This window comes from Neomonachus schauinslandi, chromosome 1, assembly GCF_002201575.2.
Source record: "Neomonachus schauinslandi chromosome 1, ASM220157v2, whole genome shotgun sequence".
Classification (NCBI taxonomy): Eukaryota; Metazoa; Chordata; class Mammalia; order Carnivora; family Phocidae; genus Neomonachus; species Neomonachus schauinslandi.
In genome coordinates, this window is record NC_058403.1 from 214,155,048 (window position 1) to 214,177,406 (window position 22,359).

Below are 22,359 nucleotides of genomic sequence, written 5' to 3' on the forward strand. Positions count from 1 at the left end.
AAACGGGGCCGAGAGAGAAGGAAGGGACAAAATTAAGGAGAAGAGAATGGAAGCGGGGACTGTTCAGGATGCCGTGGCCCCAAAAACCTCGCCCTGAGCTAAGCCCGGCTCACCCCGTCCCCCAGTACTGATAATCTCCCAGAGCAGCCCTCCCCGCCCCAGGAGCACCCCCAGGCCACATTCATCCCTGAGACAGGAGCCTGGGGGCCACGAAGGTGGAGCCCCCTCCCACGCCCAGGGCCCTTCATCCAGCCCGTCCTCCTCCCTAGTTAAGACTTCCAGTCTCTGGCGGGAGGGAAAAAGGACCCCGGATGTCCCGGTCTGCCCCTCAGCATTCATGCCCCCCGCGCATAGCACCTGAGTTCATCACCGGTCCTGGCTCTGCCCAGGGCACGTCCTGCGCCTGCCAGCTACCCACTGCAGCACAGGAAACACACATAGGAACCCAAACCAGTCATGGGAAAATAGGAAGGGTATTACTTTTTTTTTTTTTTTTTGTGGGTTTTTTTTTTTTTTTTGCTTTTTCAAGTCCAGTTTCCCTGAATGAACACAAATATATAGATATATATATTCTTTTCCTAAGGTTTGATTCCTCCCCCAAGAATAAAATAGATTATTTACAAAACAAAACCCCGAAACCTCTTAAAAGCCCTATAGATCTTGAGTATCACTGTTTCTTAAAAAAAAAAAAAGTTCCCAAAAGCAACAAGAAAAAAAAAAATTCAGCTGATCTTGGCTCAGGGGTTTCATTCAACACAAGGAGCTGGGTGTGGTGAGTGTGATGAATGGGGAAAAAAAGGGAAAAAAACAGACAAAAATGAAAACACACAGTGCAGAGATGTATGAGGTAAACAGGATCGGCCTTCCATGGCAACCGGTCCACACAGACCCCAGACCCCAGTCAGTTGGTCCAGCAGGGCTGCAGCCCTCGGAAATATGTGCCCCTCTCTCTTCCGATTTCCTTTGCTGCTCTCACAATTCACGTCTCTGAATGTCCGAACCTGAGTAATTCAAGTGTTCCTTGGTTTTCCCCTGTTTTATTAAATTTTCTTTATATATATATGTATATATACTTTTTTCTTTTCTTTTTGGCGTTAGCTGTGGCTCTTTCGTGGACACCTCCCCTCCCCACCCGTATCTTCCGCAGTCCCGGCCCCTGCATGGCCCACCTCGACCCCGCCCCCCGCCCAGGCGGGCTCCTGGGGTGGGGGTGGCGGGTGGGGAGTGGTGCGGTTAAGGCAATGAGTTATTTGAGGTAGAAGATGTGGCAGGTGTGGACAACCCCGCCGGCCCGGCCTGGCTGCCGGCGCTGCTGCTGGTCCCGCTGTTCGCTCCCCGGCTGCCACCACTGCCTTTGCTGGGAGCTGAGGGTGGTGCGGGCGCTGGTGGCTGAGCAAACAGCACTCCTAATGCGAGGGCAGGAGGAGAAACACGTCATGTAGTTGAAAAGATTACACGGCAGGCCCACGGAACGCCCTGAGCACGGACCCCTGCAGTCACCCAGGGACCCGCTGGCCCACGGCAGCCACAGGTCCCTTCTCTGTCCCCCGGAGTCGCCCTCGCTGAGCAACTGAGCTGCTCGGTGTCCACAGCGCCTCCTGGCGGCCCATGCCAGCTACTGGCTGGCCACACGGTGTTTTAGAAGGAACACCACTGGCCGGAGGAGAAACAGAACAAAGAGTATGTGCTTTGGGGCCCTTGCCATGTGCTGAGCACTGTGCTGTGTGCCACGTGGACTACCTCACTCTGGTCTCCCGAGGGCAGAGCCCTGCCGGGCGGGGGGCACCCGGGGCTCCTGAGTTATGAACGGGGAGACGAGTGCTCAAGGACGGCGTGGGGCCCGGCGGGTCCTACCTGTGTACATGATCCCGTTAATCTCCACGGACATGTTAATGCTGTTGCTGCCGTTGGGATTGCTCAAGTTTGCGGCGGAGTCCTGGCGACTCTCGCAGGCTGTGGGGGAAGAAACGCCGCCGGCTGCAGTCATAAGCACCCATGGGCGAGGACCCGCCCCTGTCCACCCACCGAGCTGTGGGCTGTGTCTGTCACCGGCACACACAGCAGGCGCTCAATAAATATTTGTTGGAGAAAAACGCATTTGTCTAAAATTTGCTTTTCTCGTGATGGTAAGTCGCAAGCTACGTCAGCATACCCCAAATCATCCCGTTGTTTTGAACAGGCACAGAGTGGTGTGGACTTGGCTAGCTCCACTCCCTACTGATGAAGTGTCTGCACTAGCTTTGCTGGAGATGCCAAGCAGAATCACTGGGTCACAGGGCAAGAATGCTGTCTATTTTATTTATTTATTTATTTATTTATTTATTTATATATTTTTTAAAGATTTTATTTATTTATTTGAGAGAGAGAATGAGAGAGAGAGAGCACATGAGAGCGGGGAGGGTCAGAAGGAGAAGCAGACTCCCTGCCGAGCAGGGAGCCTGATGCAGGACTCGATCCCAGGACTCCAGGATCATGACCTGAGCCGAAGGCAGTCGCTTAACCAACTGAGCCACCCAGGCGCCCGAATGCTGTCTATTTTAAAAAGCGATTGCCAGGGGGCGCCTGGGTGGCTCAGTCGTTAAGCGTCTGCCTTCGGCTCAGGTCATGATTCCAGGGTCCTGGGATCAAGCCCCGCATCGGGCTCCCCGCGTAGCGGGGAGCCTGCTTCTCCCTCTCCCACTCCCCCTGCTTGTGTTCCCCTCTCTCGCTGTGTCTCTCTCTGTCAAATAAATAAAATCTTTAAAAAAAAAAAAAGTGATTGCCAAACCGTCACCTGCTTACACTCCCACCAGCAGGACTCAGTGGGCACATTTTCCCCTAACCCGACCAACATCTGATCTCATCAAACTCTGATGGCTGAAAAACGGTAGCTCCTTGTTAGCGTGTGGATCCCCAACTCGGCTTTCCATGTGCATTTTCTACTAGTCGCCGCTGCCTGTTTGTTTAATTTATTTTATCTTTGTTTTTCTTATTGATTTGTGGGCACTCTTTACATATGTTGACTATGAGGCCCTGATTTTGTTACATGGGCAGGAAGCAGGGAGAGTCTGGGCACTGGGCTGGTACCTTGGCTGTTGATACGAATGCTCATCGGCAGCTGGGCTGTCATGGCCAAGAAATTCTGCTGCAGTGCTCGCTGCATGAGCCGGTGCTGCTCGTCCGCCACCAGGGCCATCTTCTTCTCAGGAGGCTCCCCGGACTCCAGCTTCTCCCGCAGCTGCTCCAGGGCGGCTGCCTGGGCGGCCACGGCTGCCTGGGCGGCCGCCGCTTGCACAGCGGCCGCCTGGGCTGCCACCACGGGGTGGCCCGCCAGGGAGACCGGCAGGCGGCCGGGGACCGTGATAGGGATGGCTGAGTCCTCCTCTAGGCAGGAGAGAAGAGGAGTTGGTGGCCAGACGGACACGGGAGGAGCCTGGCCCTGCCTCCCCGCGGGGCAGAAGGCGCGGGGCGCGCATGCCCTCTCCAGGGAAGCGGACAGGCTCTGGGACAGACACGAGTGCTGGAGGGCCCTTTCTGAGGTCAGCCCGGTGCTGGAACCACCATGCTGTAATGCCGAGATCAGCCCAGCTGTGCTCACCGCGGGCGTTATCCCGAGAGCCTGCGACGGCGGGGGTCGCAGACAATACTGGCGAGAGCACTGAGGCCCCCCCACGCGTCCCGTCTAACGCACCCAACACGGCCCCTCTCGAGGGGCCGTCTCAACGACCCCGTGCCGGCCCCACGCTCCCACGCCCACTTCACGGCTGAGGGAACCCAAGCTCCCGGCGGGAACGGCTTGCTGTTCAGAGCTGCAGCAGCTCAGCTCCAGAACCAGCTCCCACCCACTCCCCTCCTCTGTGGTGGGAATGTGTCCCACTGTGACCCGCTGTCTCTTCTTCCCCCAACTCCTCCCCCCACGTCCTTCCCTTGCTGCCTGGCGTGGCCTCCCCTGCCTGACTGGGCCCCGGCCGGAGGCTCTGCGGCGCTCCCCGCTCTGACCCCCTCCTCTGGTCGCCCTCGGATGCCCCCTGGACCCATCAGCGCGGGCCCCCCGCGGCTGTGTAGCGCCTCCTGGCTCCCTCCCGTCAGGAAACGCCCATTCCCGCCCTCCACCCTCTCCCCAGCTCCCGCGCGGGGCCTCACGCACCGGGGATGACTGACAACCACTCGTGGGCACCGCCGGGGCTCCCCAGGGGTGGGGTGGGTAAACCGAGGTCCGCAGAGGACTGAGTGAGCCGGTGGGTTAGGAAGACCCCATTCGCCTTGGGTCTGACCAGCCTACACTGCGGGGATCACCCTGGATCCTCAGGCCACCCCAGAGGGTAGGGGTCACAGCCCGTGTGGCGGAGGAGAAACGGACACTCAGGTGACTCAGCCTGAGGCCACGCACCCACGTGTGCTGTTGGGAAGGGCTCAGAGGCCCAGCGGGACAGAAGGCTGTCACCCACTGGTGACCCCGGCCACGGGCGGGGGGCTCCCTGGTGGGCCCCCGAAAACTCGGCCCACTGCCCGCCGGGCACGGACGCACTGCAGGCCCCCCCTCCTACGAACCTACAGACATGGGTAACTTTCCCCACGGTCCCCAGCAGGAGGCACCGAGCCACTGATGGGTGAAGGGTCGGCCTGAGAAGCCACAGGGTCGCGGCACCTGCCAGACGGCATGAGCAGAAGGCTCGAACCCTCATGGAGAAAGAAAACAGCAATGGGCTAACGATGTCTGCCAGGGGCGAGGGACTGGAGAACTTAAGGGGCAGTGAACGCTGTCCCCCACAGGCCGACCTCTGGGCCAGCGATACCGGAAGTCCTTAGCCGCGGATCGGGAAAGACTACGGGGCTCAGTCGGCAACATGGGCACCATGCGGGCCAGGAGGACAGCGGCGGCTAGTCACGTCTGCCGCGGGCACGGGCTGGGAAGACCGAGCTCGTTCTCTAATGCTGGTGTTGGCGTGGGACCGCCCGTCCGCGACGGGGCTGCGAAACGGCCATCAGCTAGTGGCGTCTGCCGTGGACACAGCACCAGCGGACGAGGCCCCTCTGCCGTGCCAACGCCGGGTTCGGCGTCCTGCTCCTTGGAGGGGAAAAGGCGTCCCCGTGTCCCCTCCAGGGTCAGAGAGCCCGGCCCACGTGGACCTGAGGTCAGGCCCCAGGCGCAGGCGGCCCTCACCTTTCTTGATCTTGGGAGCGGGGGTGATGGAGCTGCCGTTGGTGCTGGTGGCAAGGCCCAGGGAGGGCACGGGCAGCTTGGGTGAGGACAGCATGCCGTGGGCCCCGCCGGGCGAGTAGGCGAAGAGAGAGCCCCCGAAGCTCTGGCGCCGTCCCTCCCGCCGGTTGCTGTCGATGGCGGCCTGGAGCTCGTTGGGGTTGCTGAGGCCGCGCTTCTCACACTCGTAGGGATACAGGTATTTCATGTATCTGCGCGCAGGGGCACGGGGTTAGGAGGGCACGGGGCACGGGGACACCTCCCGCTCCCCCCCGCCTGGCTTCATTCCGCGGTCTCAGGCCTGTGGCCTGCACTCCGGCTGCCCCCCGCTCGGCGCCGGCCCCAGGACACATCCCCCGCCCCCAGGGCTCCTCCTGCCGATCCCCATACTCAAGCGGGTAACCCCAGAGCCGAAGTTGCCCTCACACCCCCCCTGACGTCGCGGGGACGCTCACGTGGCCCGTGGCCACCGCACCCCGGGCTCCTCCATGGCCTCCCCGTTCCTCCTGCCCCGAACGCCTCCCCTGCCCCGGGCCACGGCGGGCACTCACTGGGTCCGCAGGGTGAAGGCAGCGCTGGTGATGGACGTGGGCAGGTTGAGGCCCTTGGTGATCTCCCGCCATAGCTTCTTGTTGATGACCTCCACCAGGCCGCCCTTTTCGGTCACCAGCACGTACAGCATGAACAGGTCAAGCACCTGCTTGGCCATGATGGGGATGCGGTTCACGGGCGTCCCTGCAGGGGAGGGTGAGCTGGGGCTGTTGCCATGGGGGACCAGAGCCCCACGCGCAGCAGACCCCGAGTCTGTGGTTGACGTGCCCGTCCAGAGAGGGGTCTCTCCTGACACGGGGCACCGGGGCAGGGTGTTCTCTGGGGGGCGTCCCGGGCGCTGCGGGTGCGGAGCCGCATCCCTGGCCCCGCCCGCTGGTGGCCCCCCCACCCCCGTCGTGACTACAGCAGACGTTCCCGACGTGGCCCTGTGTCTCCTGGGGGGGGTGGGACTTCGGCGGGGGGGGCGCCCCTTGAGAGAGCAGGAGGAGGCCTGTTTCTCCATCAGTGATCTGGGCTCGTGGCTGATCTCACCTGGGGTGCAGAGATGGGGCGAGGCCGCGGGGCCAAGCTGGGCACTTGCATGAGAACCACGGCCTCTGTTAGCTCTACTCCCCGCGTCACCAACCGCAGCTGCCGAAACAACTGCCCGGTTCCCAGAGGCCCGCACCCTCCCGCTTCCCGCTTCCGCGTCCGGGGGCTTTGCAGTCGGGAGGAGCCACCTTCAGCCACCGCAGCTTAGAGAGCGCGGCGGTGGGCCGGCCCGGGGGGACCTCAAGCTGCTGCCGCTGTCCCTGTCCCCCTCGTGCTGGGGCCGTCAGCTCGGCCTGCGTGGCGCCTTCCTGGCTGGGGGTGCGAAAGCCCCCGTCAGACCTCCCCCTGCTGGTGCAACCCTGGGACACTGTCTGTGGCCCCCAGCCGCTGTCCCGTCACCCGGGGTCCCCGGCTCGGATCAGCCTGGCACATGGCAGGTGCTCAAGAAACCGGGCACAGCCGCTGCCCCCCCAGAGATGGGCAAACGGAGGCCCCAGGCTGCGGCTCCCGGAGAAGGCCCGGCCCAGCTGGCCCGCGCCCCCGGGGCCCTGACTCCTGGTCCCCCCGAGCTGGAGCTTCTAGAACCACCTCCTGCCACCCCTGGCCACGTCTGCCTGTTCCTCCAGGCTTCAAAACCCCCACCAACAGAGGGCCACCCGGAGAGGGCAGAGGGAGCTGGACCTCAGACCCCCCCACCCCTCCCCTATTCCATTTCTCAGCCCAAGAGGCAGAGGGGGCAAAGCAACCCCTAGTGTCAGGGGCTCCCCCAGCCCCCGGCCCACCCAGGACATCGGCATAGATTCTGCACTGGGCGAGAACAGAAAGAATCACACAGAAGATCCTCTGGGGACCCCGCGCCCGCGCCCTGCAGCGGGGCCTGATCGGATGTTTACAGAAGGAGCAGGGCGGAGAGCAGAGAGGCACCGGTGGACGGGGGCCGTGGGGGCCGCGGGGGCGATAAGGAAGGGTGGGGAGGCCTTCAAGGAAACAGCAGGAGGGCGGGGTGCAGGCAGGACCCTCCCGCGTTCCCAGCCCCCAGAGAATTCTGAGAGGCCTTTACTTTGTGAAGTGCGGAAAAAAAGAACTTTACGTCTGGGGTGAAGAAGGGCTTGTGGGATGCAGGACACGGTGTCCGGGGCTGGGGGTGGGGGGCCTCCCACAGACCCTCAGCCCCAGAGGCCACCCGTTACAGAGGGCGAGCGTCCAAGAAGGCAGCAAGGGGGAGGGGGACTTGGGGCTGGGTTCTGAGGGATGCACAGGAGTTTGTTGGCCCCTGGCCTCCAGGGGAGCCCGGCTTGGCGAGAGAGGCAGGGCTGGACTCAGACCCTCAGAGCCTGAGTGGCCACGGGCTGCACTGCTCTGTCTGGGGCCCCCCCACCTCACCCTACTTTCTGAACCTCCAGGACACCAGGCCCAGTCTTGGGCAGGATGGGGGGCTCCGTGCCCCCCAGCAGGGTGGTGGGGTGGGAGGTGGGGGGGGGGGCTCTGGCAGGTGTGGATGGGTCGATAAAGACAGTGGGGGAGGATCTCTCTGACCACACGGTGGGCAGCCGTCCCTGGCTGGGACTGCTCCCAATGATAAGGAGGGGGCCCCCACCCCAGGACGGGTCTGGATTCCTCTGCCAGGGCTCGGCACAAGAGGGGTTAATGGGAAGGCCGCGGCCCCTCCCCTTTCATCTCCTTCCCTTCCGGGCTGTGGGGCCTGTGTTTACAGAGGCTGTTGGGGAGGGAGGGGCATGCAGAGGGCCCTGGACAAAGCAGCCGGTGGCCAGCCCCTGCAGTGGGCCCAAGTGGACCCTGCACCACTCCGGCCGGGCCCCGCCCCTTCCTGCCTCCAGGGCTCAGAGGACACATCCCCTCCCTGGGCCTCAGTTTCCTTCCCTGAACAGCAAGTTATAATAACTCCCACCAGGGGGGCTGTCTCTGGTTGGAGGGACCAGCCCCACCTTGCAGTGGGCACCTCTAGAACCCCCCCGTCTGTCCGGCCGGCCGGATCTCTCTGCCCCGCGGCAGCCCTGAGCCGAGGCTGAGGCCACGGGTAGGGCCATGGGGCCCTTCCTGCTGCCCCAGGTCCTCTCTGGGCTTGGCTTACCCTGAACGCCCCAGATACCCTCCAGTGTCTGGGTCTCGGTTTACCCACCAGGACACCCCGCCCAGACCAGTCCCTGCGCCCTGTGCCCAGGCTGGGCCATTTATGGCGTCTGTCTCACCCCAGACCCGGGGGTGCTTGAGAAATGCAGCCCAGCACTCAGCACGTTTGGGGTGCCGCCACACGGCGGGAGCTGCTTATGGCCCATGTTACAGAGAGGGGCATTGAGGCCCCAGTGGGCGCAGGGGAGGGGCCGGGACTGGACCTTGCACCAGGGGCCACGGGGCCGGAAGGCCGACTCGAGGAGCTTCTACTGTCCCAGTGCCCGCTGCCCTCCGGGGAATCCAGCCCAGCTCCCTGCAGGCCAGCTCTGCTGCAGGGGACCCTGGGGCCGGCGGGGGCCTCAGGGGCGGGAACCCCAGCACACCACGGGTCTGGGCCGGCACTTCTGGGCTGGGGACCTGAGACCTCCTACCCAAGGACCCACCCCTTAGATGCTCCCAGCTGTACCTCCCCCATCAGACCTGACTGCCAAGCAGGCCCCCCCCCCGCCTGCCCGCTCCCCGGGACCCCCCACTCCCTGGGACCCTCGGTGAGCGGCCTCACCTCGCTTCTGCATGAAGCTGAACAAGTCGTCCAGGAACTCCTTCCTCTTGGGGTCCCCGTCCAGTTCGTAGAGCTGTGGGGTCAGGGAGGGGACGGGTCGGTTAGTGTCAGAGCTGGGCCCAGCACCGCGTCCCCACGGAGCCTAAGGAGCCCACCCCCGCTTTCAGATGAGGACGCCGATCCCCGCGTGTGTCTCCAGCAGCGGCTGCCACCAAGCCGCACACCGGGCAGCTCAGAACAGAGGTTTAGGGCAGAGCCCAGGTCCAGGTGTGTCAGGGCTGGGCCCCCCCGGCAGCTCCAGGCCTGCTCCCCCTGCTCTGGGGCCCCGGGCGCCCCTCTAGCATCTGCCTCTGCTTCTCACAGTCCCTCTGTGTGTCGGTAGGATGCTGCCTGCTGGACCAGGGCCGCCTGGTCCGAGGGCTCCCTAAGTAACCACAGCTGCAGAGACCCTGACTCGGGCGAGGCCTCGTTCTCGGGTCTTGGACACGTCGCTTGGGGGACACAGTCCGGCCGAGACAGACGGCGCCCGGGCAGATAATCGCCCTACAGCGGACGCATCCTGGTGCTGTCCCGAGTCACACACTTGCCTCTGCTCCCGAGAGGCGGCTCCATTTTGTAGATGAGGAAACTGAGGCCCAGAGGCAGGCATGAATCCAGAGCCTGGGAACGTCAGGGCCTCCCGGCCCACTCTGTCCTGGGCACTGGCTGCTGGGTTCACCCGTCCCTGCACTGGCGGTTAGGGGGCCCCCGGACGCGCTGATCCTCACTGCCAGGAGCGGGCAGGCAGGGGGAAGGTGGCAGAGCTAACTGGGGAGTGGAGTTTGGGGGGGCGGCCAGGAGCAAACAGCAACCTTCAAATTAAGCCCTGGGGGGGGGCGCCTGGGTGGCTCAGTTGGTTAAGCGACTGCCTTCGGCTCAGGTCATGATCCTGGAGTCCCGGGATCGAGTCCCACATCGGGCTCCCTGCTCAGCAGGGAGTCTGCTTCTCCCTCTGACCCTCCCCGCTCTCATGTACTCTCTCTCTCTCTCATTCTCGCTCTCTCAAATAAATAAATAAATCTTTAAAAAAAAAAAATTATGCCCTGGGGAATGGACCCAGAGGGGTCAGGACTGCAGGGGGGCCTTGAAACCACCCATCAGCCGGCTGGGACAGTCCATCGTTAGGGCCCAAGAACACGCCAGCACCCAGCTCCTGGGCCTAACACAACCCCGGGGCCTGGGGAGGCAGAGTCCCTGGGGCTGGCTACCCCTCAGCCATCCTGCTGCTCTCTGGGCTTGCGTTTCCCCACCCTGGAACGGAGACACGGTGGGGCCTCCGGCACAGGCTGGGGTGGTCCAGGCTGGGTCTTTGTCTCTGCCCTGCCCCAGCCAGGCCAGCCAGCCGCATTCCTGGGCTGATTTATGGTGGTCAGGGAGGCCCCGCACTTCCCCCTGCCTGAGGGCGTGTGGCCTGCAGGTACACCTTCCCGTGGGCACGCACCCGTCCCCTGCCCACACACCCCGCCACAGGGGACTACACGTGGGTCGGTCTCCCGTCAGCCCATCCGCGGGGACTTCGTCTGGTTTGTCACTAGAGTCTAGACGGGGTCACCACACAGCAGCTGCTAAATAAATGGTCGTTCGACGAGCCCCGACCTGCTTAGCTTCAGCGGGATCCCAGACGGCAGGTGCCCTAAAATTCGCCTCTGCCCAAGCCTCGGACCACGACCTTGTCTAGTGGGGTCTTTGCAGACGTCATCTGCTAAGATGAGGTCGTACCCGGGGTAGGGTGGCCCTCATCTGACCACGAGTGTCCTTATGGGAGGAGAGACGCGGCCACGGAAGGCCACGCGGGGACCAGGCAGAGGTGGAGTGATGTGGCCACACCAGATGCTGGAAGAGGCAGGAAGGACCCCTCGGAGCCCCCCGGATCTCGGACCTCTGGCTCCACAATGAGGAAGGACAGATTCCTGCTGCTTTCAGCCCCACCCCCAGTCCGTGGTCCTTGTTATGGCCACTCCCGTGGGGCTCAGCAACGACAGGCCCCTCCCGACAGGAGCTACATCTCCCGTGAGATCCTGGCCCGGGGTCTGGGGGGTCCACCCTGCCGGAACCTTCCCTGGACCCAGGCCCCAAAGAGACCTCAGTGCCCCCCGCGCCCCCCGTGCCTCAGCTTTCCCATCAACACAACAGCTTCACCCTGAGCTCCCACTGTGACACCCATGTTTCAGGTGGGGAAACTGAGAGTCAGGACGGAGACCTGGCCCCAGGCGCAGCTGGCTTGGTGGGGGGCCGTTAACCCCCAGGCCAAATGGTGGGTGGACAGGCCTGTGTCAGGGCCTGGTCAGACCCCCGTGGAGCCAGGGTATTGTCTGGGGCCATAAAGGGGGATGTGCCGGGCCCCCGGCTGCCGGGGAAGGAGGCAGCTTTAAGTCTGCAGCCCGGCAACAAAGGGGGCAGTAAAGGCCACCCCAGCTTTATGGGGCTCTGGCCCCAAGTTCCGCTCCCCTGCAGGATGCGCCCCGCCCTGGCCAGACCAGAGGGATGGGGGCATGGGGGACGGCGGCCAGACCCCCACCGTGGGCCGCTGGGCCCACTGTCTGTCCTCACAGGGCTCCAGGTCACCCTGTGCCGCGTCCGGGCCTCTGTCCTGCCTGGGTTCTCAGGCTGAAACCTCGCCCCGCTCACGGTGGGCCAGGAGGCGCGGAGAGGGGTGGCCTGCCACAGCCACAACCCGGGGCTGGAGACGGGAGAACCCTCCGGAAGCCCCTCCCTGGGCAGCCCCGCTCCCCGAGCCTGCAGCCTGATTTCCCCGGGGCGCCCCGATCACAGGATTCCTGCCTGAAGTAATGACACCAAGCACCCCCGAGGGTCTGCAGACCCTCCCTGCAGACATCTTACTGCTTCTGGAAGCTGCCGCGCGCAGAGGCGGGCCCACCTCCGGGAGACCTGGCGGTCCCTCTGGCCTGGTCTCTCCTCAACCACCGTCCCCCGCCGCACCCCCGCCCGTCGGATTCACATCTGCTGCCCCATCCCCGCGGCAGGCGCTCTGCTCTCTCGGGGGACACGTTTACTGGTGGTGGGCGATTTTCTTGCTTACGGACGCTCTTGCTCCCCGGCCCCTCCACGGCCCCACGTCTAGAACCGGGCACACAGCAGCTGCTTAACGGACGACTTGACTGCTCAGCGCACCACGGGGATGGGCCGCTTATCCTTTCCCAAACCCATCACGTGCCCCACAAGGCTCATGCTTTGGGGGAGCGACGTCCTGCGCTGGGGTGCAGGTGGGGGAGGGGAAGGGGCTGGAGGCCGGCTCCACCCGACACTTCCTGCCCTGGGGCCCTGGGTCCACCCTGCGTCCACCCGGCCCGGCCAGGTCTGTCTGTTCACCTGTGAAATGGGTGCAGAACCTCGAGGATGGGGGATGCGGATGGGCGAGCCTGGGTTGGAGGCCTCCAGTTTTCCACCTGAGAAGTGGGGCAGCCCCTCCCTCCCTCCCTCCCCGGTCCCCGGAGCCCGCTGGTGTCTCAGGGACCCGCCCAGCGCCCCCCAGGCCCCTTGGCCTGTCTCTCGGCCCGGCCCGTCTGCGGCTGAGGGCAATAGAGGGTGTCGGGCCACTCATCGCCAAGGCTGGGCTGACCCTGTGTCAGTCTTCCCCAAACCTGCACCACCCGCTTCACAGAAAAGGAAACTGAGGCACAGAGCGGGGAGGGCCAAGCCTCCCCTGGTCACCCCACTCAGCAGCCAGAGGGGTTTTCCCAGCAGTCTGAGCGGGAGCCCCCTGCCCTACGGTCTCCCGTGTCCCCATCACCCCCTCGGCTCCAGCCCCCAGGCCTTCCCGCGGCTTTCTGAGGGACAGCCCCCCATGCAGCCACGTGACCTGGAGGCAGATAAGGCAAGGAAGGCTCAGGTAGTGGCAAAGGCAAGATAACCACCCCCCACCCTCCAAGTGCACGGATGGGCAAACAGGAAATTCTCGTTTGTGGCTAAGCAGCATTTTTGTCTGGGCTGCTAAGAAACTCCTCGTTGGTCAGTGGGGTCATGTTGCTGACCCGGCCGAGTTGTGTGTGTGTCTGGGGGATGGGGGGTCCTTCAGCCACCCTGCAGAGAAGACAGCAGACCCCTTGGGAGCCAGGCGGCTCACCCACCGCACTGGACCCTCTCCCCGGCCTGCCGACATGGAAGATGGGGGGAGGAGGCCTCATGGCCACCCCTAACCCGCAAGGAGAGGGGCCTGGCCTGGGGATGTGTTCACGTGGGGAGGGCACCACCAGGGCCCCCTCCCCAGGCATGACTGGGCCCCGAGAGGTCACAGTGCTGGGAGGCCCCACCTGGGCAACAGCACAGCGGTTCCCAGCCTGTCCCAGGGGCCCAAGGCCGAGGGGCCCAGGCTATAAAACAACCGCCCGCCGGCAGGGCCCCCGGGCCGACCTTTGCCCCTTTAACGGTGTCTGCTCAGGCCCCCTCCTGCCACCCAGGCGGCTCCAAAGTCCGCAGGGCATCACCTGAGGAGGCTGCTGTCCTTACAAGGCAGAGAGAGGAACCCAAATTAGGAGAAATCAAGGAAGGGGCTGGTGAGCTCCAAGCCACCCAGGAAGAGGAGGCAGAGAGACGCCCAAGGATGGGGAGGCTTCCCGAGGCGACTCACGGGAAACCAGAGACGCGTCCTCTACAGCCATGAGCGGGTTCCAAACGCCCGGGACCAGACGTGCTCAGAGCAGGTCTGCGAAGGGACCGGGGATGAGAGGAGAAGCCGGTGGGTGACGGCGTCCACCAGCAGGCCCGGCGGGCCCGGGACCCCGAGCGTTTAAATTCGCCTACTTTCCCCTGAACCTTGAGAAGAAATATTTATCGGAGTGAAAGCCACGTTACACAGAATTCACCATTTTAAAGTGAGTGTTTCAGTGGCATCGAGTGCATCTGCAGAGTCTGGTGTATGGTTCCGGAACATTCCATCACTCTGAACCCTGTCCTCAAAGGCAGTCATCCTCCCTCTTCCCCGGCCCCCACGAGCCCCCTTCCCGTCCGCGGATGAGGCTGTTCTGGGCATGTCACCCACGTGGACTCACACCCCGTGTGGCCGTCTGTGTCTGGGTCCCTCCCTGAACGTCCCCACCCCCATCAACGGTCACTCCCCACCTTCTCCCCCGCCCCCGCCCCCCGAGCCCCCTTCCCGTCCACAGATGAGGCTGTTCTGGGCGTGTCACCCACGTGGACTCACACCCCGTGTGGCCTTCCGTGTCTGGTTCCCTCCCTGAGTGTTGTGGGCTCGGGGTCCGTCCCCGGGGGCCGCGCGTGTGGGCGCCTCGCTCCTGTTCGCGGCCGCGGACGCTCCCCTGCATGGTGGACACGTTCTGTTTGTCCGTCCGCCTGCCCATGGACGCTAGGTTGCCTCCACCTTTTGGCTATTTTTATGAATCCTGCTGCTAGGACAGGAGGTATCATCTGACCTATCTTTATACCCTTGGGGTTTTGGATAAGAACTGATTCGTTGTAACTTCTGAAAGCAGAGTGAAACAGGGAGAAGGCGGTGGGGCTGTTTTCATCCCCATCCCCCTCAAAAACACCCGAGAGCGGCCAGGACAGCAAGCCAGATGCCACTTCCTCCTTGCAGCCTGCCAGGGACCTCACATGTCTACACCCAGATGCCACCGTGTCCCTGCTCGAAAGCTGACCATGGCTCCCTACTGCTCTCGGGGCAACCCGGACTCCCTGCCTTCCAGGCCTCAATGGCTGCCCCCTGGCCCCTTCACCTCCTCTCTCCCTGTCGCTGGCTGGGCTCCCGCCACACCGGCCCCTCCGCCGCGCGCCCACCAGCTCTCACCCCAGGGCCCGTGCACCTGCTGGGCTCTGCAGCTGGAGCCCGCCTGCCTCACCTCTGCGTTCCCTTCCCGCAGTCCGGCCTGACCCCCGGGCCTGGGCAGCACGTCCAGTGAGTGTTTCAGTGGCACTGAATGTGGCCCTCACGGGGCACATTCTGGGGTGGTTTCTTTCCTGTCCTCCCCCACCCAGAGGAGAGCCCCCGAGGGCAGAGCCGGGGGCTGTGGGGGCCGTGGGGGCCGGGCATAGCATACGACAGGCACCCGCTAACGAAGGAAGCAAGGAGAGAAGGCTTACTCAGGCTCTCGCCTCCTTGGCCCGTCCTCCATCACAGCTCAGCCCTGATGCCCGCCCCCCCAGCAGCTCCTGCCCCCCGCGGCCCCCGCCCCATCCCCCCCATAAGCCCCTCCCGGCCGAGATGACTCAGCATGCCCAGCCGTTGCTGGGGCCCCAGGTGGGCCGGGAACAGAGTCCCTGGGGGCCGCCCCAGCCTCCCCCATTCACAGAAACACCCACAGCTGCCGGAGGCCAGGCAGGCAGGGCGGCACCCCCTCCAGCCCACTGTGCACTTGGGGAAACTGAGGCGGGCATTTTTCGTGGAGCGCCAACAACCTGCTAAGTGCCTTATCTAAGCTTTCTCCTAGCTGCATGAGGCGGGAGGCGGGAGGCCCAAGGTCACACAGCCCCAAAATGGCAAAGCCCTGGGCTCACCCTCTCTCCACAGTGACCTCAGCGCTCAGTGGGGGCCTCGGGAGGAGGCGGGTTGGTGTGGAACCCTCCCTGTCTGCGCTCTGAGCCTCAGTTTACCCAACACAGGGGGCGGGGATGACGTGATCAGGAACTGGAGGCCAGTGGCCAGGCCTCGGCGCTGCAAGGACTCAGGCCTCGGAGGGCCCAGCTGGGCACCCGGGGAGTTCTGCTCCGGAGGAAAAATTCTGTCCCAGAAACTCCCAGGACGCAGCGCGGACGGTGGAAGCTGAGTGGGAGCTGCGTTGGCCCACACGGTGTGGGTCGGCCAGGACAATCCATTCTGCAGCCTTTGTTGAACCCCTTCTGCACATCAAGGCCAGCACTGGGAGCTGGGGATGCAGCGCGCCCCACAGAGCCCCAGGCCAGCAGGGGGCACAGCAGAAATCCAACGAGGTCCCTGGCTGCCGCATACGGGAGGGGCTTAAGCAACGTCCGTGCGACCTCACGCCCTTCCCATGGGCTGCCCTCCTGGCGCACCTGACCCCTGGGGCACCCGCCCCGGCGGCCAGGCTGCCTTTCATTTCCCGTCAGCACAGGCTCAGCCTCCTGCACACAGATGTGGCGGGCCCGCTGGGCTCGCAGGAAATTGGGGAAGTGATTCTGGGCAGGGCAGAGACATCTGTCCGCTCGGCCACGCAACCCCAGCCGGCCATGTGTCCCTCTCCGAAAAGACACAGCACCCCGCCCATGAGAGATATTAATAAAAAGCTCCAGAAACGAGTCACAACGCCTAACACGGAGCTGAAGCTTAAAGGCGCTGCTTTCTGGATGATGGCGAAGGGCCGGGCCAGCGCCTGACGACCAACTGCTGCCCCTCTCTCCCGACTGGCCTTCCGTGTAACCGGGGCCACCTCAGGGCCTCTGTATCGTCCCCCAGGAGGTGGGCGAGGGTGCCTGCAGCATCCAGGTGGGAGGGGCAGGGCACAGCTCGGGGGGCAGGGGAGGAATCACCTCGGTGGCCAGACAAGGCTGGTCGTCTACCGGCCCCATGTCACAGCTGGGGAAACTGAGGCCCAGAGAGGGATGCCCACGGGTCCCGCGTCGAGAGTACACCCAGGTTGGAAAGTGGCAAAGGGACAATGCGGGGAAGAGGTGAGGAAGCAGGAAGCAGGTGGCCCATGCAGCCGATGACACGCAGATCTGGACGGCCTCCCGTCCCCATGGGAGCCCCTCAGCCACGGCCCGGCCCCGAGCACACACACCACTGTCTGAGTGGGAGCCCACATCAGAGGGGGACACAGAGGTGCTCAGATCAGACTGCAGAGCATCACCACTAGAAGTCGGGACTGAGCCCTCGGTGCCTCTGGATGGACTTGGGTGCCCCCGGCCATGTGGAGCCTCTCAGAGTTGGGGAGCAAGCCTGCCCTAAAGCCCCTGGCACTCTGGGCAAGCCAAAAATCCAGAATCTTCTCCCTCAGCCCCAAGCCATTACAAATCCACTGTTGCTCGCAGTCTTGGGGCATTTCGTACAAGGGTCACCGCACAAAATCGTCCCGTAACTCCCACCTGGTTGCAGGCTTGCAGTGCCCCGGGGTCGGGGGCTGTGGCCAGGGCCTGGCCCCCCGGAACTTAAATCCCGTTGTGGGATTTTCTCGGAAAGGGACCATCTGTCTCTGCCTGCACTCGTGCCCTGAGCAGCCCCGGAAGGTGCCGGCAGGGACTCTCCTAGGCGGGAGGTGCTCTGAAAGACCTGCCCGGCTGGGGAGCAAGCTCCCCGCCCCTCCCTGTGCAGACTCTCTGAACAGGGGTGCAGCCAGAGTGCTGTCCGGTCCTGCCACTGCGGGCCAGCCTGCACACGCTGCAGGAGGCAGGGGGGCTACTCCCCGCCCCCCGCCCTCTGCCCAGCAGTCAAGAGGAAGGGACCCCAGGGGCCCCTGCCAGACCCCCAGCCGAGGGCACAGGGACAGAGTCTGCCCCGTGGTGGCCAGCAGCCCAAGGGCCCCACCGAAGCCTAACCTCCGGAATGTCCCCCTCAGTGTGGGGTGCCGGCCACGGTGGGGCAGCCCCAGGCGGCATGCGGCTGGTGCCCGCCCCACCCCACCACTCCTCTGCCAGGACACCCGCGAGTGGTCATTAACTACGGCAACAGCCGGCACTCACTCGAACCCTGCCCCTGATTTACAGACGGGGAAACTGAGGCTCCCGGTTGGGGTAGCAGAGGACTGCGTGGCTTCAGGCCCCATGTCCCTTCCCAGAGCCGGGCACCCCGTCGGTGAGCACATGGACAGTCCCCGGGCACTCACGGCCAGGGGACGCCTGCCTCTCCTGGGCAAGTGGCATCGGGAGAGAGGGTGGTGGGGGCCAGGGAGGGGGAGATGCGGACACGGTGCAACCTGAGACTAGGGGAGCAAGCCCAGAAGACCCACCTTTGCAGCAATGGGCTCGGCACCCTTCCTCGGGGTGGGGGTTTGGAGGCACGGCCTAACAGGGTGGGGACCCTCAGAGACCCCTCCTGGGGGGCAGACGCTGACAGCTTGACCAGGAACAGGGGCCCATGGCCACTCCCTGCCACTCCAGCCCGATGGAGACGCGAGACCCACCCCCACAGACAGTCCCACCTGGAGAGCCACCCCAAGACCCATGGCCCCATCCAGACGCACCCACACAGCCCCTACCCGGACCTCTACCTGACCATGGCCGCGCAGACCCGCCTACCTCCGTCTGGGCACATGCGGACCCTCCCACACACCCGCGGCCCTCCCCACGGTTGGGCAGGCCACGCCGCCCCGACATGGTCCCCCCCTGCACGGACACACCCGCCCAAGCAGACACAAACAGACACACCCTCGCTCGCCCGCAGATAATGGCCCCAGACAGCCCGCCCTCACCACGGGGCCGGCCCAGCCCACTGGGCCCCACACCCCACCCCCACACCAAGGACCAGCCGCCCATGCCCGCTCTTCACAGATGCATCCCAGTGCCCACAAGAGAGGCTGGTGCCCAGGAAGGCGCTGGCTCGGGCGCGCACGCTCATGGCACGCAGCCTGGCCTTTCTGCCCTAACCTGGTCCTGTGAGCCCATCGGTGGGACCATCAGAGTCCCTGTCCCAAGCCAACCCCCAAAGAGGGTCTCCAGGGGGCCGGGGCCTCCGTGTCCTGTCCTGTCAGGCCCACAGCTCTCCGAGGCCTACCTGTGGGCCTCTCTTCTTACCGAGACCCCTGTTGCTGCATTCAGGGCCCAGGCTACTCCGGGGGAGTCCGTCTTAACTATGACACCTGCGAAGACCCTATGCCCAAACAGAGCCATGTCTGACGTCTGGGCAGAGTTTGGGGGACGGCCATTCACCTCACGGCGCATTTCTTCCTGGAACGTGGGTTTTTATTATCTGGGAGGGCAGGACGTGTCCCCGAGGTGCTGGGCGATGCTGACTCTCCGCTCCCCCCGCCCCCCTCAGCCCCACAAGACCCCTGCCAGCCCTGCCGGCGGGGCCGGGTCCCGCGCTGGGGCCTTCAATAGGCAGACTGGTTACCATTTAACCCCGTGACCCCCAATTGTCCTCTGTCCACGTGCAGCCTGGTGAGCGGAGAAGGGGCGGGCCGTGTCCCGCCCTCCGCGCGTGCCCACCCACCAGCCCGCACCCCCAGCTGCTCCCCTGACCCAGCTCGGAGCACAGCCCAGCAGGGCGACAGCCTTGGTCAACGGGGTCACTGGGTGGCTGCGAGCAGCCGGGAGGACGCCCCTCCAAGTCGCCGTCGGGTGGCGCTCGCCCTGGGGGTCCGAAAACTTCGGGAGGGGAGGGTCTCTGACTCAGAGTGAGCTCAGCCCTGCGTGGCATCTCGATGGCTCCCGCGAGACAGTGCACCGCTGCCCAAGACCCCGCGGTGCAGGGGGAAGAAGGGACCGAGCCCAGCCCTGTTCACACCTTGGGCTCCGGGGGGGCATCAGTCATGGGCAGGCAGGTCCAGGGTCAACCAATTCAAACCACCGACCGGACGCCGTGACTTCTGGCTAATGGTTAATGGCTCCCCCTCGACCTCACGCTTCACGGGGCAAGGCGAGCCCGTGGGGCAGGGGGCGGGCACGCAGACGCACGTGGGGGCCCAGCCGCACACACACTCGCACACGCACCACAGACCCACGGCCGCAGGGCGGCGTCCCCCGTCCCACGTGGGGCCAGGGAACGTGTGAGCAGTGGGCTCCACACACACTGCGATACGTGGCCCAGCCTTCCTCCGCTGCGTCCAGACCCCAGGATGCACACCCACACATGCGTGAGAGGTGGGGATGGGCCACGTGGGGCTCGTGCACTTGTCCACAAACACACACCCGGCGTGCGGACGCACCAACGGGCTTCTAAAGTGACAGACACACGTAAGAGACGCCGCAGGAAGCTCGCAGCCCCGGAACGTGCCGACGGACGCACACGGGAGAGCCACGTGTGGCTCCCAGACACCCCCGGGGCCTGGCCCAGCCAGACACGGACCCCCGTCCCCAGCTCACGGGGACCACGCGCCCACCCACGTCGGCGGGCTGGACCCCATGGGGCTCACGCACGCTCATCCCGACGGGATGCGCATGTGGACACTGCCCGCCGGGCACCACTCCCTGCAGCAGCTGCGTATGTTATTAGAAAGCGTGGGGCGAGCCGGGCACTTGGCAACAGCCACGAGGGAGGGGAGTGGATGGTGGGCGTGGGGCCAGGCCCTGGCGGCCGTGACCCCACGGTGGTGACTGGGTGGCTGGTGGCGGCGCAGGGGCCAGATAAGGTTCTTCCGGCTGAGTCAGTGCGGTTCCCAGGGCTGCACGGGCAGAGGCACGGTGCCAGGGGCTGGCGGGCGGGCACCCTCCCTGTGCCCGCCACGGCCTGCTGGCTCTGTGCCAGGAGCCACAGCAGCTTTGATGAGGGAGGCGCCGTCCCAGGCGGGGTGGGCTGAGTTCCCAGGGGCTTCCCGACACCCTCCCCGCCCCCGGGCAGATGCCCGGTGCCCCAGCCGGCCCCCGGGACACCTGGGGCCTGGCCCCCAGCCCACTCTGCCCAAGCACATCAGACCGATGTTGCCGGGTCCAGGACCTAGCATCTGACCTCTAAACCTTTGCTCAGGCTGTGCCCTCTACTCAGAACACCTTCTTCCACCAGAAAAATTCTCATCCTTCTCCCCTGGCCCTGCAGGCCTAGCCTATCCCCGTCCTGCCCGGATCACAGGTCCTAGGAGGGTCCTCCTTCATCTCGCAGCTCCCCAGCCCCAAGCCCTGCCAAGGCCCCCCTTTGAGCCCACCTTCCGTTTGCCCTAATGTCTGCGCACCCATTCCCCTCCCACTTTATGTCCCAGCCACACTGTTCCAAGATGCAGACTCTACCCTTCCCTGTCCGTCCGGCAAACTCTTACACATCCTGCAAAGCCCCAGCCCCAAAGCCCGTTCCTCCTTCCTCTAGCCCAGCCCTGAACCCTAAGGGCTGGGAGTGCCTGTGTCCAGCTGTGGCTCCCGGGAGCCTGGGGGGCTCCCAGGCAGGATGAAGAGACTACCTCCCCGCTCCTCCCCAAAGCCGGAGCCCCCACACTTCCCACCTGTGCCTCCACCTCACATTGCCCGGCCAGCTTTCAGGAGCCCAGAGATGTTCACTGCAGCATTGTTTACAACAGGGAAACAGGGAAACCGGCCAGCGTGTTGCTGTCAGCCCCACGAGGAAACCACAGTCGCTCAAGAGAACCCGGGACGGAGAGCGCGCGGGCTCACAGAGCGATAGAGTGATGCTGGGGAGCGGCGGCCCCAGAACACCACATTCTCCGTTTCTCCTCCTACGAGGATGGTACCGAGTGCTACTTCTGGAATCAAAAATGGACTTAAAAACGCATACGTGTGTATTTCCCATGGCTAAAAACACCTACGTGCGCCAAAAGGGCTAAAAAAACACCAAAACGGGACCCCAGCGTCTTGGGGAGAACCCTCTGAGGCCACAGTCTCACCTCCACGTGGGCCGTGCTTGCTGCGCGGGAGAAGGACACGCACGGGCAGCACACGGGCCCCGGGAGGCCCGGGGAGGGGAGAGGGCCAGGCAGGGTCCACGGCGAGGACACAGAGGCCTCCGGTGGCTGCTCCCGCCTGTGCGTGTCCAGGCCCTGGACCCACTGTCTCCACAGCAAAGGAGACAGAGGCCCAGGGACCCCAGTGCCCCCAACCCCGGCACCCATCTGTCCACTCCTCCGGTGCACGCTAGGCCCCGTCCCGGCTCTGACGCCGACTCTGTGTTGCTGTGGGCAGGCGACTCACCACCCGTGTCCCTCGGCTGGTGCAAGAAGAGCCCCCAGCTGCCCTTCCCTGGGGGATCGGGGCATACAGGGACACAGGTGACAGGCCGGTCTGCTTCCTGCGCAGTCAGCTGACAAGTCTCAGCTACAACGCTGCCCTCTACATCTCTGAGCTCACCGACACATTACGCAGGGGACGGGCGTCACCTTAGAAAGCAGGGGGAAATATCCCAACGTTCAACGCAAACCAAAACCACAGCGAGACGCACGCCACCCCACCGTGACTTCGGCAGCCAAGTCGTAATCACAGGTGCTGGCAAGGCCGTGGAGAGGTTGGAGCCTCGTGCGGCCACGGGAAGGCAAACAGCGCAGCCTCTGTGGGAAGCAGTCCACGGTCCCCGAGAGGCCAATCACAGGGTTACCGCCCGACCCAGTGGGTCCACTCCTGGCTATGTGCCCACGAGAGCTGAAAACACTCGTCCACACAGAAGACGTGCACGCACGTTCACAGCAGCCTGAGTCACGGCAGCCCGACTCACAGCAACCCGACTCACAGCAGCCCGGCTCACGGCAGCCCAGCTCACAGCAGCCCGGCTCACGGCAGCCCGACTCACAGCAGCCTGACTCACAGCAACCCTTCACAGCAGCCCGACTCACGGCAGCCC

At 64.5% G+C, this 22,359-nt stretch overlaps 1 protein-coding gene across 1 annotated transcript in view; it reads right to left on the bottom strand.

Annotated features, from left to right (window-relative positions):
• Positions 1 to 619: 619 nt before the first annotated feature.
• ARID3A (AT-rich interaction domain 3A) overlaps positions 620 to 22,359 on the bottom strand; it is a 26,813-nt gene continuing 5,073 nt past the window's right edge. Inside the window, exons 3-8 of the mRNA XM_044918720.1 lie at positions 8,958 to 9,030; positions 5,731 to 5,914; positions 5,144 to 5,391; positions 3,067 to 3,363; positions 1,855 to 1,953; positions 620 to 1,406 (exon numbers count right to left, since the gene is read on the bottom strand). Of these exons, the coding sequence (XP_044774655.1) occupies positions 1,234 to 1,406; positions 1,855 to 1,953; positions 3,067 to 3,363; positions 5,144 to 5,391; positions 5,731 to 5,914; positions 8,958 to 9,030 (1,074 nt within the window). The 3' untranslated portion in view covers positions 620 to 1,233. The remainder of the gene's footprint in view (positions 1,407 to 1,854; positions 1,954 to 3,066; positions 3,364 to 5,143; positions 5,392 to 5,730; positions 5,915 to 8,957; positions 9,031 to 22,359) is intronic.